Below are 16,133 nucleotides of genomic sequence, written 5' to 3' on the forward strand. Positions count from 1 at the left end.
GGAGTATTATGCCAGGGTTGTTCTTATAGCTTTGTTTGCCAGTGTCCATTCATCTGAAAGTAGCTTCATAAACTAATCTTCTAAGAAATAGATTTTACAGGTATGTCAAAATATTCTCTCTCTCTCTCTTTCTCTCTCTCTCCCCCCTCCCTCTTACCGAGTGCCCCCATAGCAAGCCGCTTGCTATGATGGGGGCACTCGTGCGTGCTCGCTCCCGAGCCATAAGACACAGAGAGCACAGCTCAGCCCTGCCCCTGCCTCACTGTCTGTGATTGACAGGAGTGGGACCCAATGGCTCCTACTGCTGCATGTCAGCCTTTGAGGAGTAAGAGACCTGGGAGAGACTCGGCTCTCATGCACATCACTGGATGGAGATCGGGCTTAGGTAAGTATTAGGAGGGACTGTGGGGGGAGCTGCTCACTGAAGGTTTTTTACCTTCATGCATAGAATGCATGAAGGTAAAAAAAACGTCAGCCATTTACAACCACTTTACGCTACACATGCAAGGCAGATTGGTGCAATACCAGGTTTCTATTACTGTCTGTATCCCCTCTGGGGGGGGGGGGGGGATTCACCCTCTCTATGTGACCTGATGACCATTGTCGCCAAGCCAAAAACCGGTGGGAAATCCTAAATTCTGAGTTAATCCCGGAACAATACTAAAGGCTTAATTTTCCTATTAGAACACTTGTTTCAGTAACAGGTGTCTAAGATGGGTTTTCTCTCATTTTAAAGAGATGGCTTCTTATTTGTTGTTTGCAAGACAGAGACTAAAGGGAAATCTCACTAATGTGAGTAACAGAACATCATAAGTGGACAGTTGCTACAGAGGTGCATGGGTATAGGGCTTTATTTTTTGTTATAATGTGCCACTAACAGGCCAGCTTTGCAAGATAACTGAAATACATCACAGGTGATATCATTTGCTGCTTAGTGATTGCAGTATTCTAGTCTGCATCTCCCCAAGGTAATACATAAAACCTGGCCTGTTAGTGGGCCCCGAGGACAGGGTTGATGACCACTGCTCTAGGGAACCAATAATGTATCTGTTTTCCTCTGAGATGACACATCTTCCAGGCTAGAAAATTTGACTGTCGAGACACCAGTCAGATTTCAGACCCTAGACTGGTGACCTGGGAGTCTTACCTTCCCGCTTACCTGCAACCTTTTCATATCAAAGGTTAGGAAACAGTTGTTTGCTGTCTGTGCTTTACCTAGGCTTTTGATAGGGTTGCAGTTAAAGTGGTTGTATAGTCTTTTTTTTAACTTTTACCTACAGGTAAGACTATAATAAGGCTTACCTGTAGGTAAAAAAATATCTCCTAAACCTGTACGGTTTAGGAGATATTCCCCTCGCAATGAGCCACTGCAGCGGCGCATGCGCACAGGGGATTCTCGGCTGAAGGCCCGGGAAAGAGATATCCCGCGCGCATGCGCAGGAGTGATGACATCGCGGCTCCAGCCACTCTCAGCGCTGGAACCGCAATACCCAGAAGACACGCCGAGGCAACATGTCAGCTACCTCGGCGTGGACCAGGTAAGATACCGACGCCTCGTTCTAAGGTAAGTATTTCATAATGAGCTAGTATGCGGTGCATACTAGCTCATTATGCCTTTTGCTTTACAGGGGTAAAAAAAAAAAAAAAATGTTCAGCGGGTATACAACCGCTTTAAAGTGATCCCGTCGCTAGAAAAATACTTAATTATCCAGTGGGTGGTGACTTCATTCTTTGCTGTCCTGTAGAGGTATAGGTGCCATTGGTATCCAGCAATTTGGGGTGTGTCAGCAGATAGTGGGTGGAAGCAGGCTTTTATGTCACTACTGTGTCCTTCCACATAAAATCAGTTATGTGCGGAAGGCCGATCTATCAGTGGTGCCTGCATTATTTATAGATGACTCTTGGGGATTACCAGTCTGCTATTCACTTGAAGGAAATTTAACTTAAAGGATAAAAGAATTTGTGTGAATGTAGATATTTTATTAATGTATGCATACATCATTGATTATATTACATTATCCAGGACAGATACATGTAGGCTGCCATTGCAAACTCTTCTCTAAAAATGCTACATGCCTGGCTGTCATGCATACACTTTAAATTCCATATTTTCTGAATCTATGACCCAAAACAAGTATACAGCTTTTCTCAGATTTAGATTGCTGCTTGTTCCAGGACTGAGCCTCCAAAGTATTGAAATCAGGCAAAATTAAGCAGTTAGCATTTTTAGAAGAAAATAGACATTACAAATTTTCTATACTTCTCTGGATACAGATTTACTCCTGTAGAAAAATGTTATGCTTTGGATCAGGGAAAATTAGTGAGCTCCTGCTCCCTCTAGTGGTCATTTTGAAGGCCTGCCTAATAAACAAAAAATGTGAAATGCTCAATATACAGAAATATTTTTCAAGTGTTTGAAAAGAGTTTCCTGCGTGAAACTCGTTGGGAAAAGTATGTAATTGAATATGTAAAATAAAATTCAGATTATGACATGTATTTTCTGTTAATTCGATTCATTAAACGTATTGTAACTTCAGATAGACTAGAGGAGAGGATGAAGCCTTAATGTGTGTCTTTTTATGTCTGAAATATTTTCTGTATATTTGAACTTAATGTCTTTTTTAAAATCCTTTTACAAGCCTGGCGATATTAAAGACTGGTTTGTGGGTCGCAGCAATGCCCAAGGTATAGATCTGAACAGAAATTTCCCTGATTTGGATCGTATCGTGTACATTAATGAAAGATCAGGAGGAGACAACAATCACTTATTGCAGAACCTGAAGAAGTCAGTGGACCAAAACACCAAGGTATCAATCTGTCTGAGCTTAATAAAATCATAGTGCAATAAGCTATGTTGACTCATCATCATCTGACTGCAGCAAACTGATTGGATGATGAAGGAGCCTGCAGTTTGCACACCTTACAGACCTTTCCATGGCTTGTTTAATAAATGCATAGTGAATAAAATGTGCCCATTAGTTAAATATGGTTTATACAATATACATACTATGCAATTGTCTTTTCCAGCTTGCCCCTGAAACCAAAGCTGTAATTCATTGGATTATGGATATTCCATTTGTTCTCTCTGCTAATCTACACGGAGGCGATCTTGTTGCTAATTATCCTTATGACAAGACCCGCAATGGTAAGTCTTCTAAACAAAAATGTAAGTAGCATAGGCAAAAACCTTTAGAGATTTGAAGTGGGGTCTGCCTAAATTCCTATGGGCCAGCACACAAAATGTAAACCAGGATCCCACAACATATGTGATGAGATCCTTGTTACCCCAGACTTGTGTTGTGACAATTAATAAGAGATCTTGTGCTCCCCAATCATTTTATGATTGAGTTTGTAATTTTGGAGACTGAAGCAGGGGGATTAGAAACACAGAGGAAAGCCCATAATGCATGGGTTAACTGCTCTACCTCTAGGGGGGCATGCAAAAGTAGTTTTAGCTACTTTATGCTAGACCACTCCAAGCAGCATCTTTTTTCTCAGACTTTAGTGGTCTAAGGTCCTTGCATAATCAAAACCAAAGCAGGGTGCATAGCAGAAGTGTAACTAGAACCTTCAGGGCCCCGGTTCAAGAAACCATGAAGGGCCCCCTGAGCCTCAGGCCCAGGGCTTTTCCCTTCAAGTCTGGAGTCCTTCCTTGGTAGACAACCAAACAAATGAAATGGCTGGAAACTTCGAGAATCCTTCTGAATCCTTTATTAATACATGACCATGAGTAAAAGCAAATTGCTAATGCATTTCGGCAGTAAGCCTTGATCACAGCACTAACGCAACAGCCAATTGCTTTTACTCATGGTCATGTATCAATAAAGCATTCAGAAGGATTCTCAGAGTTGCCGGATCTTTCATTTGTTTGGTTATCAACTGATTGGTGGACAAGAGGACATCTAAGCCTGAGCACCGTGTGGTTTCCATTATCCATTCATCCACTCTACAGCTCCTCAGTTCAGAGCGGTGCCCGGTCACAAATGCACTTGCGACCCTGGTAGTTCTGCCACTGGTGTCAGCACTTATTTCTTTCTTTCTTTATTTTTTTACCATTTTATATTTTATTTTACAATTTTATTCTTTATTATTTTTTAGAATTTATTTAGGATTCACGTTGGGGGGGGGGGCTTTGGTGAAATATCAAGAGTCTAAGCAGACTTCTGATGTTTCACCTTTGAGACAGATAAAGGAGACTGAGAACACAGCCCTCAATCTCCATCTCTTTAGCCTCCACTGCACATAATGAATAGACAGGAATAGCTCTATACAGAGCTTCCTAGTCATTCACAAACGGAAGCATAGTAAGCAGTTTACTATGCTTTAGTTATAAATGGATCCGATCACTGACTCTGTCCATTCGGAAAAGGAACAGGCTGGTGAATGACATATTCACTGGCCCATTCCCTGCTCTCTGTCCTGACACATTCCTAGAAGCAGCTGGTGGGAGAGGGGAAGGGGGAAGCAGGTAGATTGTTACGTTATTATTGTTACGTTTGTATCTTTTATATTCATTCATCTGCAGATGAAAGGGATAAACTGTAGATGTCAGTTAAAGCTAGCTGACAAGTAAAATAAGTTTTTTTTTTCTGTTTAATCCCTCAATAAATTGTAGTTTACTATAATCAGCCCAAATTAACTCCTTATCCACTTTTTTGTTTTGTTTTTATATTTAAAATTTTTGTTTGTTTGTTTGTTTTGTTCACTAATATTTTTACACATTTCAAATTTTAAAAAAAGCACAAAATTGGAAAAAAAAATCCTGTTTTTTTTCATTTGTAAATAACTTTGTAATGCTTTGTACCAGAATCATAATTGTAGTGTAATTTTAAATAGGACAAATTACAGAATAAAATGTGCATTTTTTTATCCGCAGTAATATAATTTATTTTTAAACTAACTCTGGGAAAAAAAAAGAAAAAGAGCATTTTGTTTAGTTTTTGTTATGTTCAATTGTCTAAAGATTGCAGAAAGAAATGATCTTTATTTATTACCTTGCCACATTATGTCTTATGTAATGATAAAGTTATCGCCAAATAAACAGGTCTATAGCAGAATTATAAAAATTGCTTTTGTCAATAGGGGGTGAACAGGTGTGAGAGGCAAAGTGGTTAAAGTGAGGTTTTCTATGCCTCTTACCCTTTTACATATTGTTTATTTCTTATTTATTTTTACTGCTCAGTTGAAAATATTTAGTCAGATCTGAGTACTTGTGTCACTAGAATATCATTGAAAGTTATTGTCTGCATCTCAATAGGTTTTATTTGTAACGCTAAGGTTTCATATAAGCCTTTGGTTCAGACAGATGAATTACATTGTGTAAATTAGCAATTAACTTAAGCTGGCCATACACCTATAGATTATCTGCAGATTTTCTATGGTTAGATGGAAAAAGTGCAACAGATTTCTCCATGTTCGCTAAACTGTGTGGATGGAGGAATCTCCCACTTTTTCCATCTAACCATAGAAAATCTGCAGATAATCTATAGGTGTATGGCCAGCTTTAGACCGACCATACAAGGTGAAAATTTCTTTGGTTGCAGGAAAGAAATTTGCACGATTCTCCCATCAACACAGACAGTGCTAACAGGGGAATCCCTCCCACCTGTTGAGCCGATGTCTGCTCCTGGCGGGGGCAGGCGGGGAGAGCCATCCTCGCCAGGAGAAGACATTGATTATTGCTAGCGGCTATAGCAGCCACTAGCGATAATCGCAAGCAAAACCGGCAGGCTAATCGTACCCAAGTTGATCAATCAATGTACTTGGTAGCCTGCCCATTAACGGTTCGGATCTCGGCTGGTTGCTGTTGAACCGGATTCGAATCATGTATGGACTGCCTAAGGCAGGCCATAAGTGGTGCAGTTTGTGGTTGCAGGAAAGAAAATCACTTGATTCCCTCAATAACACAATCCGTGTTGATGGGGCTATCTCTCCTGCATCACTATTGTGTTCTTTTGGCGGGGGGGGGGGGGGGGCACAGGGAGCCATCCCTTCTGGGAGAACACAGTGATAAAATCTAGTGGCTATAGATGCTAGCAATAATCGTATGCCGTATCTGACATGCAAGTTCAGGGTTTCTCAACCAGGGTTCCTCCAGTGGTTGCTAGGGGTTCCTTGAGAAATTAGCAATTTTTGCCTCTTAGATAAGTTCCCACTGCCACCATTAATCTTTTTAGCTATTTGTAAGGGGGTAATTTTTCCCAGTATCTACAAGTGTAAGGAGCATTCTTCCCACTGACCATTACACTAATGTATCATGAGTTGTAGATATAGTCATTTTTAGCAGGGGTTCCCTGAGACCAGAAAGTTATATCAATGGTTCCTCTGTGTTGAAAAGGTTGAGAAAAGCTGTGCTAGTTGTACCCAAGCATTCACTTTGCCAATTGATGGTTGGGATCTGTTGAACCGGATGAGATTCGAACCATCTATGGCTGGCTTTAGTGTATTGTTTTCTTCTTAGCAACATGGTCATGTATTTGTGTCAAACAAAAAGTTTATTGTCCATATTTTATTCAAGCAAAACAACTGCAAAACAAATGGGTAGTTTAAATCAAGCTGCACCGCAAAGGAGAGTCAGATATTTCCAACTATCTAAAAAAAAAAAAAAAAGTGCCCAATGGAAAGTACCAATCACCAACTATCACCAATAAGCTTTGGAAGCAAAGTCAAATCTGTAGGTTTCAGCAAATCTTTTTATTTGGAAGCTGGCCAGCTCTACTGCTCATACTAGGGACTTAAATGCAGCCCTTGCAGATGATGCAGTTCCTGTGCGGCTCTGCAACACAGTGTGCCCGGTATAAACTCCCCATTAGCAGAATTAATCAAATATCATTTTTACAGCAAATATATAGTTTTAGTAGTATAGATTGCTTTAATTATGTATTACTACTCAAGATCGAGGACACAAAACTGGAATTTTGCTCTTTGGCCTTATCATGTATCACAAACCCCCTGCACATTTTCAGTACTTTGTAGACAGCTAAGCTAGAGTTCAAGGAGGCTTGTCTGCAACGCCACACATTAGCAATGGTCTTTTCTGGCACAGAGAGCCGTTGTTCTACACTAAGGCACTTGTCTTACTAACTTCTCCTGTAGCCGAAACAATATTGTCTCTTATGTAAACTTACCCCCCTGTTTGTATATGTGCCTCTCCTGTTTTAGGATCCTCTGTAACACGGCGTCATTGAAATCAATTTGATTGGATCTTGCACTTAAAAATAAAGACATATATGAATTTATGATTGTAATGTGATAGGTTGCTTTTTCTAAAGTACTTTTATCAGCCCCAGAACCGAATAATACTATCTTTTTGAACACTACCCCACTAATCCTACTTTGCCAACACTGAATATAGTTTCTGTCTTGCCAATATAGTTAATTTTGTCCTATACCTTTTTACTTTGTTCCTGTAGGCAATTCTCATGAATACAGTGCTTGCCCTGATGACAACACTTTTCAAAGCTTGGCCCGTGCTTATTCTTCTCTCAACCCAGCTATGTCTGACACAAATCGGCCACCATGTCGCAGGAATGATGATGAAAGCAGCTTTGTGGATGGGACAACAAATGGTGCTGCTTGGTACAGTGTTCCCGGAGGTAAGCTTCTATTGCAGGTCATTTATGATATGTAGTCTTTGATTACCTACAGTCCAAAGAAACTTCCAATGTATGGCTGCTTAGATTGCATATTAGTAAGTTTGATCTCTGTTCCTGAAACTGTTAATATGCAAACTAGCTCTTTAACCAGGCAAGCAGATTAAATGTTACTGTATATGTGTCCACTCCTTTAAGAGTTTATGTAGATGAGATTTATGCATTTCATGTTCTGCCTAAAAGCATGCACTTTCTTTTTTTACAACCAGTTTGTGTTCCCTTTGAAGCTGCAGGAACACATCCTAATGCACAGTAGACTGCATCCACAAAAACACAAAGCCATTTTTATGAAGTCTCTGCACAATTATCAACACTTCTGTTTTTTTTTTAATGGAATTTACCTGACATGCCTTTAAAGGTTGTTTCAATCCCAAGTAAAATGCTGGAAAGCCAATCTACATGAGGTCTAAGATAATTGGTAGTCAGTTGGAGTTTGTGCTGTGACTTTCTATGGACCAGAGGGGAACCACACCAAGGTTTTTGTTTTGTTTTTTTGTTAACGCTTTCAAAGCTGGATTCACGTGGTGTTTGAATGTGGAAGAGTATCTTGTGTCTGTGTTGCTGCAGTGGCATGCCTACTGCTCCCCCATGACCATGGCCTGAATGTTAAAAAAACACTAAGGGCTCTTTCACACAGACGATCCGTATGTCCGTTTTTCATCCTTCCGTTTTCGGATGAAAAATGGACATACATGTATCCCTATGGAATAGCGGATGTCAGCGGATGAACGTCCGCCGACATCCGACCCGCTCCGATCCGAAAAAGTGTAACGGAGGAAAACCCTACTTTTCCATCTGTTTTCGGATCGGGTGACGACGGACTCTACGGTCCGTCATCATCCGATCCCCCATAGGGGAGAGCGGCACTCTGACAGGTCTGTCGCTGCACATTGTGTGACCTGTCATCTTCCTGCTCAGCGGGGATCGGCGGATCGATCCCCGCTGAGCAAGCGGGTGTTCACGGGGCTGATCATCACTGATCCGCCCCGTGTGAAAGAGCCCTGCGGCAGCTGTCCCGTACCACTAACCCCATTTCTTGCATGTGTGCTGTGTTATTGAGCCCATTGCACTACATTTGCCCCATGAATCAGCAAGCACCTGACAGGGGTCAAACCCATATATTTACTGACTTTAAAATCTTGCATCTATTTTATCACTAGAACCTGTGGACATACAACCTCTGGCTCCTCAGAAAATATCCCCTGCTAGGATTATCCATTTACGAAGAACATTTTCTTGTTTTTTGGTCCTACCCTGGCTTAGGCTAGCCATACACTGACGTACACTACAGATTGAACAAAAAAAAATCTAACAAAGAAAAAATCTAACAGATACCTCTATCCACACTATACAGCACAGATGGATTAATCCCCCTGTTGGGTTATTGAATGATAATGGCATCGGCTGTCAGAATTCTCAAACAGCGGCTGCATCTGATTGAACGCAGATGCTGTTCGACCAACAAGTTTACACTCGGCTCCTTCAATTTTTCAGTTGAAGAATGTTGAGTGTGGGGGGTGACAAGACCTCCCGCAAAGCAAATTTTGGCCAGGGTAATCAGGAACTGGTCACAATTCGGACAGTGTATGGCCATCTTTAGAATATTGTGTCAGTAAATAAGCTTGTATGAGATTGTACTGTATTTTTTGTGACCCAAACTAAATTGACAGGTGCCTCTCAATGCTCCACCGGGTCCTCCTATGTAGCAACCGCTTGGAGGGCAGACAAGGACAGAGCTCGTCCCAGCTCTAGACATCTAATGGAAAAGTCCTGGAAGTCACACATCTCTGCAAAACCCTGTAAGAAGGTGTCTGATAGCCTCAGCCACGGCTCCAACTAGGCCATGCCCGTGGCCTGGTTGGAGCCCGGGCTGAGGCTGTCAAACACTTTTTTACAGGGTTTTGCAAAGATGTGGGACTTCCAGGACTTTTCCCTTTTCCATTATTGTATTTCTTCTTATTGTGGGAAAAAGTTGTGGCAGATAACTTTTTTTCTGCTGCATTAGGGTATAGGCCTACTTTTTCTAATAGTAAATCCATCATTGCTTAAATTAAGGCATAAATGTGAATGATGCAAATGTTTCAGAGAGAACATCTTTTGTCAAGCCAAACACAACCTGAACAAAAAAAAGGCAGTATATGGTATCTTCTTTCCATATAATGATTGTGGTGGATGTTCCCCTTATAAAACCTTTCTTATGACTATTGGATCACTGAGACTCTAGGTAGCATTCCTTTCATATAGCATTAGCAGAGCTTGTTTGGGGCACAGTCCAACTAAAATATATACATATGTCCTGTATGTATATTCTACTATAACTATTTATATGTGATAGTACATTCATTTTATAATTCTAAACAGACAGTGGTGTGCTGTCATTACTTTGTTATCGTTTGTTTTTAGAATTTTTTTCTTTGGAGGAGTCTGTTAGTATAGTTCTCCCACCCCATTTCATCGTGTTGCCTGATTTGCTATATTTTCCCTTGAAGGTGTACAAACCATATCTTATTTATTACTTATTTTCATTCAAACCCTTTAGGGTAAATTAGCATAAACTATTTCTATTTGTTTTTACATAAAAACATGGATATGTTTAAGGGAAGTTGGAAGGATTGAGCAACACCACCTTTATTTCACCTTTTTACTGTATTTGTATATACAGTAATAGCAGCGAAGCTATGATATGCACATTTGGAAATGTTTCCCTTTAGTTAGGGTAATGGAATGCAGCAGTGATGAAGGTTCTGTTGCTTTCATTAGGCAGTAATCCTCACTGTGGACATACTGACTGGTGCAGACAGCAGTGCAAATGATGCCATTTGTTTAATGTCCATTGATCTCCACCTATGGACCTTGTAGTAGTGGGATCTCGTGCTACTCAGAAGATTGCTGGTTTACTCCAGATTTTTGGAGAAGCAGGCACGTTGATTGTTCAGGTGTGGGCTGGATTCATAATAGACCTGGGGTTACAGCTCAGGGCTCCACCCCAACAGACAGGAGGTCTGTGCATGGGAGTCAGGAGGACTCCCATCCTCTTCAGGAGTCAGAGAGCCTGCATGGGGCAGAAAGAGCGTGCTGCCGGCAGGAGGCAGATGTAGTCTGTGACAGAGCAGCAAGAAGCTGATTCTGAGTAAGCTATGAGAGAGCTTGACTCTAACTCTTTTGGTCTGAGGAGCAGACCTAGGGCCTAGGCTTGAGGCCTGAAGCAGCCGTGTGGCAAGAGAGTAAGCCAGGAGGCTGAAATATTCTGATTGCGCAAGTTACAGTAATGATGGAACCCCCTGTATGGTCAATTGATGTCTTTTGTGAGCTTTTCCATTCTTTCTGGAGTCTTATCATCCCAATCTCACAACCTAAACACAACTGCTTTGTTGCCTTCCTGTTTTAGTAGATGGAACCAGCATAAGCTGTAGTTAGTATGTAGAGCAAACTTAAAGTATAACTAAAGACAAAGCTTTTTTTTTTTTTTTTTTTTTAGTTTTGGATAGAGAGGGGATGGAATAGACCCCTTTTATTTTTTATTGCTGTCTGTGCGCTCTCTATTTATCCTGTTTACAATTATCATTGAAAGTGAAAGGAAGGCTCGGTTCACACGGGGGCGACTTGTCAGGCGACCTAGCCGCCTGACAAGTCGCCTCCCGTTCTGTACAATGGAACCGTTCTAATCGGAGCGACGCAAGTCGCTCCGACTTAGAAGAAAGGTTCCTGTACTACTTTGGGGGCGACTTGCATAGACTTCTATACAGAAGTCGTCTTGCAAGTCGCCCCGGCAGTCGTGTGCAGGTCGCCTCGGTGAGGCGACCTGCAAGTCGTGCCGCCTCTGGTGTGAACCGAGGCTAAAGGAAAATCCCATATTTTGGGTTGTCCCCAGAAAAGCACTGTTATAGAGGGGAAATATTCCAATAGGGACACTAGTTCTGGTGACCTGTGGGTCCCCAAGGAATTCCCTTAATTTTGCAGGGGTTTCCTCTCACTTCCTGGTTGGGTATGGGATAGGAAGTGAAGCAAAATCTCCAATGGGACACAGATGGTGAAACATATTCTGACAGGGGTTATAACACTCCCTTACTATATCCAATATGAAGAAAAAAGGGTTTTGCCCATAGTTCTGCTTTAATGAAACACGTATTACATTGTTTATAACCTATAGTTCATGGATGTATTTTCCCTGAAGTCTCCCAGTAAACACCATTAAACAATGTGCTTGAATTTCAGGAATGCAGGATTTCAATTATTTAAGCAGTAACTGTTTTGAAATAACTGTGGAGCTGAGCTGTGACAAGTTTCCACCTGAAGAACTTCTAAAGAATTACTGGGAAGAAAACAAGGACTCTCTAGTGAATTACATTAAGCAGGTATTTTCTGTTTTTAGGAAGCAATGCATATGTTTAATGGTTATCCTAGTATTCTGCAAATAGTATTGTTTTCTCAATCCCGTTATAAGATAGGACAATTGAAAAGAATATAAGGCCCGTGAATTACCTTAACATTCTGTACTGAATCATTAGGTAGTAACTCCACTTCTTCTGAAGATGGCTATACATATATTAGAGCTGCACGATTCTGGCCAAAATGAGAATCATGATTTTTTTGCTTAATAAAAAGATCACGATTCTCTCACGATTCTCGCGATGTAAAAACCTTTCACATTATACAAAAAGAAATGGGCTAACTTTAGTGGTTAGTTTTTTTTTTTTTTAATATATATATATATATATATATATATATATATATATATATATATATATATATATATATATATATATATATATATATAAATATAATGTGTGGGGGTTCTAAGTAATTTTCTAGCAAAAAAAAAAAATTATTTTAACTTGAAACCAACAAATGTCAGAAAAAGGTTTAGTGTTTAAGTGGTTCAACTTTTTTCACTTACACACAAAGTCTATTCCATTGACAAATTGTTACAATGTTTATACTTAAATTCAACTGATAAAGAATGTTTTGATTCTTGGCAAACTGCCCGTTTTTTTCCTTCCTTTCTTTTGATGGCTGTGGCTTCAGAAGAGCAGAGAGAATTCTTTGCATGCATAGAAAGAATTGTGAAACACTTTAGTCAAGATCGCGATAACGATTCTTGACAATTAATTGTGCAGCTCTAATATATATATATATATATACACAGTATCTCAAAAAAGTGAGTAGACCCCTCACATTTTTGTAAATATTTTATTATATCTTTTCTCGTGACAACACTGAAGAAATGACACTTTGCTAGAAAGTAGTGAGTGTACAGCTTGTATAACAGTGTCAATTTTCTGTCCCCTCAAAATAACTCAACACACAGCCATTAATGTCTAAATCACTGGCAACAAAAGTGAGTACACCCCTAAGTGAAAATGTCCAAATTGAGCCAAATTAGAGATTTTCCCTGCCCCAGTGTCATGTGACTCATTAGTATTACAAGGTCTCAGGTGTGAACGGGGAGCAGGTGTGTTAAATTTGGTGTTATCGCACTCACTCTCTCATACCGGTCACTGGAAGTTCAACATGGCACCTCATGGCAAAGAACTCTCTGGGGATCTGAAAAAAAGAATTGTTGGTCTACATAAAGATGGCCTAAGCTAGAAGAAGATTGCCAAGACCCTGAAACTGAGCTGCAGCATGGTGGCCAAGACCATACAGCAATTTAACAGGACAGGTTCCACTCAGAAAAGGCCTTGCCTCGGTCGACCAAAGAAGTTGAGTGTACGTGCTCAGCATCATATACAGAGGTTGTCTTTGTGAAATAGACGTATGAGTGCAGCCAACCTTGCTGCGGAGGTTGAAGGGGTGAGGGGTCAGCCTGTCAGTGCTCACCCCATATGCTGCACACGTCATTAAATTGGTCTGCATGGCTGTCGTCCCAGAAGGAAGCCTCTTCTAAAGATGATGCACAAGAAAGCCCACAAACAGTTTGCTGACAAGCAAAGCAAGACAAGCAGACTAAGGACATGGATTACTGGAACCATGTCCTGTGGTCTGATGAGACCAAGATAAATTTACTTGGTTTTGATGGTGTCAAGCGTGTGTGGTGGCAACCAGGTGAAGAGTACAAAGACAAGTGTGCCTTGGTGTCTTGTCTACAGTCAAGCATGGTGGTGGGAGTGTCATGGTCTGGGGCTGCATGGGTGCTGCCGGCACTAAAGGAGCTACAGTTCATTGAGGGAACCATGAATGCCAACATGTACTGTGACATACTGAAGCAGAGCATGATACCCTCCTTTTGGAGACTGGGCCGCAGGGCAATATTCCAACATGATAACGACCCCAAACACACCTCCAAGATGACCACTGTTTTGCTAAAGAAGCTGAGAGTAATAGTGATGGACTGGCCAAGCATGTCTCCAGACCAAAACCTTATTGAGCATCTGTGGGGCATCCTCAAATGGAAGCCAGAGGAGCACAAGGTCTCTAACATCCACAAGCTCCATGATGTCGTCATGGAGGAGTGGAAGAGGACAGCCTGTGAAGCTCTGGTGAACTCCATGCCCAAGAGGGTTAATTCAATTCTGGAAAATAATGGTGGCCACACAAAATATTGGGCCCAATTTGGACATTTTCCCTTAGGGGTGTACTCATTTTTGTTGCCAGCAGTTTAGACATTAATGGCTGTGTGTTGAGTTATTTTGAGGGGACAGTAAATTTACACTGTTATACAAGCTGTACACTCACCGCTTTACATTGTAGCAAAGTGTCATTTCTTCAGTGTTGTCACATGAAAAGATAAAATAAAATATTTACAAAAATGTGAGGTGTGTACTCACTTTTGTGAGATACAGTACTGTGTACATGTGTGTGTGTGTGGATCTATATATATATATATATCTCAAATCGCTATACATGCTATTTGCCACACATAAACATTTTGTAATTTATTGTAATTTATATTGACTGTTTCAATCTGCATCTCAGATTTTTTTTTTTGTTAATCTACCAATAAATTCTGAGTTTACTTCCCACACCATAGCAACACACAGGCTGCTTTGTGTACACAAAATCCCCAGAAGTGTAATTTCCTGATCGTGTGATTTCCCATCAGTGTTTCTCTTATTTACTACACTGGGACTGATTAGTTAATGTTAGCAATCAGACCCTTCCTCTTAGCACTCTCTTCCTTAAGTTGGAAAAACTTAAAAGAATGACCTGTCTCTGTATCAACACTAATTGTTGATAATCCATCTGACCTAATTGAAGCAGCAGTAAGAAATTCTAGGAGCATATATAGGTAAGCCTCTGTATTGAAAACGATATGCTTCGACTGTTTGGCAATAGAGAGACATGAGTTTTGACAAAGGATCATGATTACAAAGGTTGCTGCCCAGGTCATAACTGCTGGCCACCTGATTACCCTATACTGTGCATGCACAATGTGTGCTACATAGTCCCGAAGTCTCCTAGAATGCGTGACATGGGTATCTCAGGAGGCTTCAGGCAGGGATCATTCTTGCCTAGTCCAAATAAAAAGAACTCCCCGCTCCAGGTGTAACTGATACGCCCACTGGAACACACACCTGAGTGCTAGCCCCGGCTCGCCTTCGTGGTAAATTGTCAAAATAAGAAATGGCTGCACCTCACGTGGGCTCCAAGTAAAGTTTAGTAAAATATGAAAATATCCAAAATGACACCAGAAGACACTAGCAGTGGTCAAGGTTGACGCGTTTCACACAACAGAAATGTGCTTAATCATTACTATTCATTCTTGCCTAGGTGAGAAAGGTGGAAGCAGCACAGGCTGTGCTCCTAGATAAAAAAAATAATTAGCAATTTTAGTGAAGGTCAGTTTGATTTTAAAAGGAATGCCTACAGTATGTAACTAGAAGGTGTTTTTAGACATCTGCATGGAGTTTTTTCTTTTGACTCTTACTGGTCGACATAGCCTGCTATCAACTTTATCTATTTTTCAGGTGCATCGTGGAGTGAAAGGATTTGTTAAGGACCATCAGGGAAATCCCATTGCTAATGCAACAATATCCGTAGATGGGATCAACCATGACATAACCACAGGTGAGTCTGGAAGATAGTCTAGGCTAGGTCATCTAATGAGCCCAGGGAGAAGAAAATACATCATTAAAGTATTTGTTTGAACTTTTTTTCTTCATACAGTTATAGTTGATCTCGTAGAGAGGTATGGGACATCTGTGCATGAACCCGCACAGATGTCTTTCAAGTCACCCCCGAAGTCGGACTGAAATGCGGCTTTGAAATCTCACACGATTTCAGAGCCATGTTCAGTGTGAACGAGGGCTAAGTTCAGCTTGTTCAATCAGGCTTTGACAATAAAACCTAGAAACTGGTGAGTATGCACAGCTGCACTGGATTCTGTGTGCACCAGTTTTAGTAAATCTCCCCCACAGTGCTTAAAAGCACTAAACTTTATTACAAATGTAGTGCATTGTTATTTTTGTCTACTAAACATGCACCTTAAACCCTGGTTCACACCAGTGGGACTGGTCAAGCAACTTGACAGTTCAAAGTCAC

The 16,133-nt window shown here is 40.8% G+C and overlaps 1 protein-coding gene across 1 annotated transcript in view; it reads left to right on the forward strand.

Moving 5' to 3' along the window:
• The window catches only part of CPE (carboxypeptidase E), a 99,975-nt gene that overhangs the window by 67,971 nt on the left and 15,871 nt on the right, over window positions 1–16,133 (forward strand). Inside the window, exons 3-7 of the mRNA XM_073606088.1 lie at window positions 2,640–2,807; window positions 3,028–3,145; window positions 7,413–7,595; window positions 11,868–12,007; window positions 15,560–15,659. Of these exons, the coding sequence (XP_073462189.1) occupies window positions 2,640–2,807; window positions 3,028–3,145; window positions 7,413–7,595; window positions 11,868–12,007; window positions 15,560–15,659 (709 nt within the window). The remainder of the gene's footprint in view (window positions 1–2,639; window positions 2,808–3,027; window positions 3,146–7,412; window positions 7,596–11,867; window positions 12,008–15,559; window positions 15,660–16,133) is intronic.

This window comes from Aquarana catesbeiana, linkage group LG01, assembly GCF_042186555.1.
Source record: "Aquarana catesbeiana isolate 2022-GZ linkage group LG01, ASM4218655v1, whole genome shotgun sequence".
Taxonomy (NCBI): domain Eukaryota; kingdom Metazoa; phylum Chordata; class Amphibia; order Anura; family Ranidae; genus Aquarana; species Aquarana catesbeiana.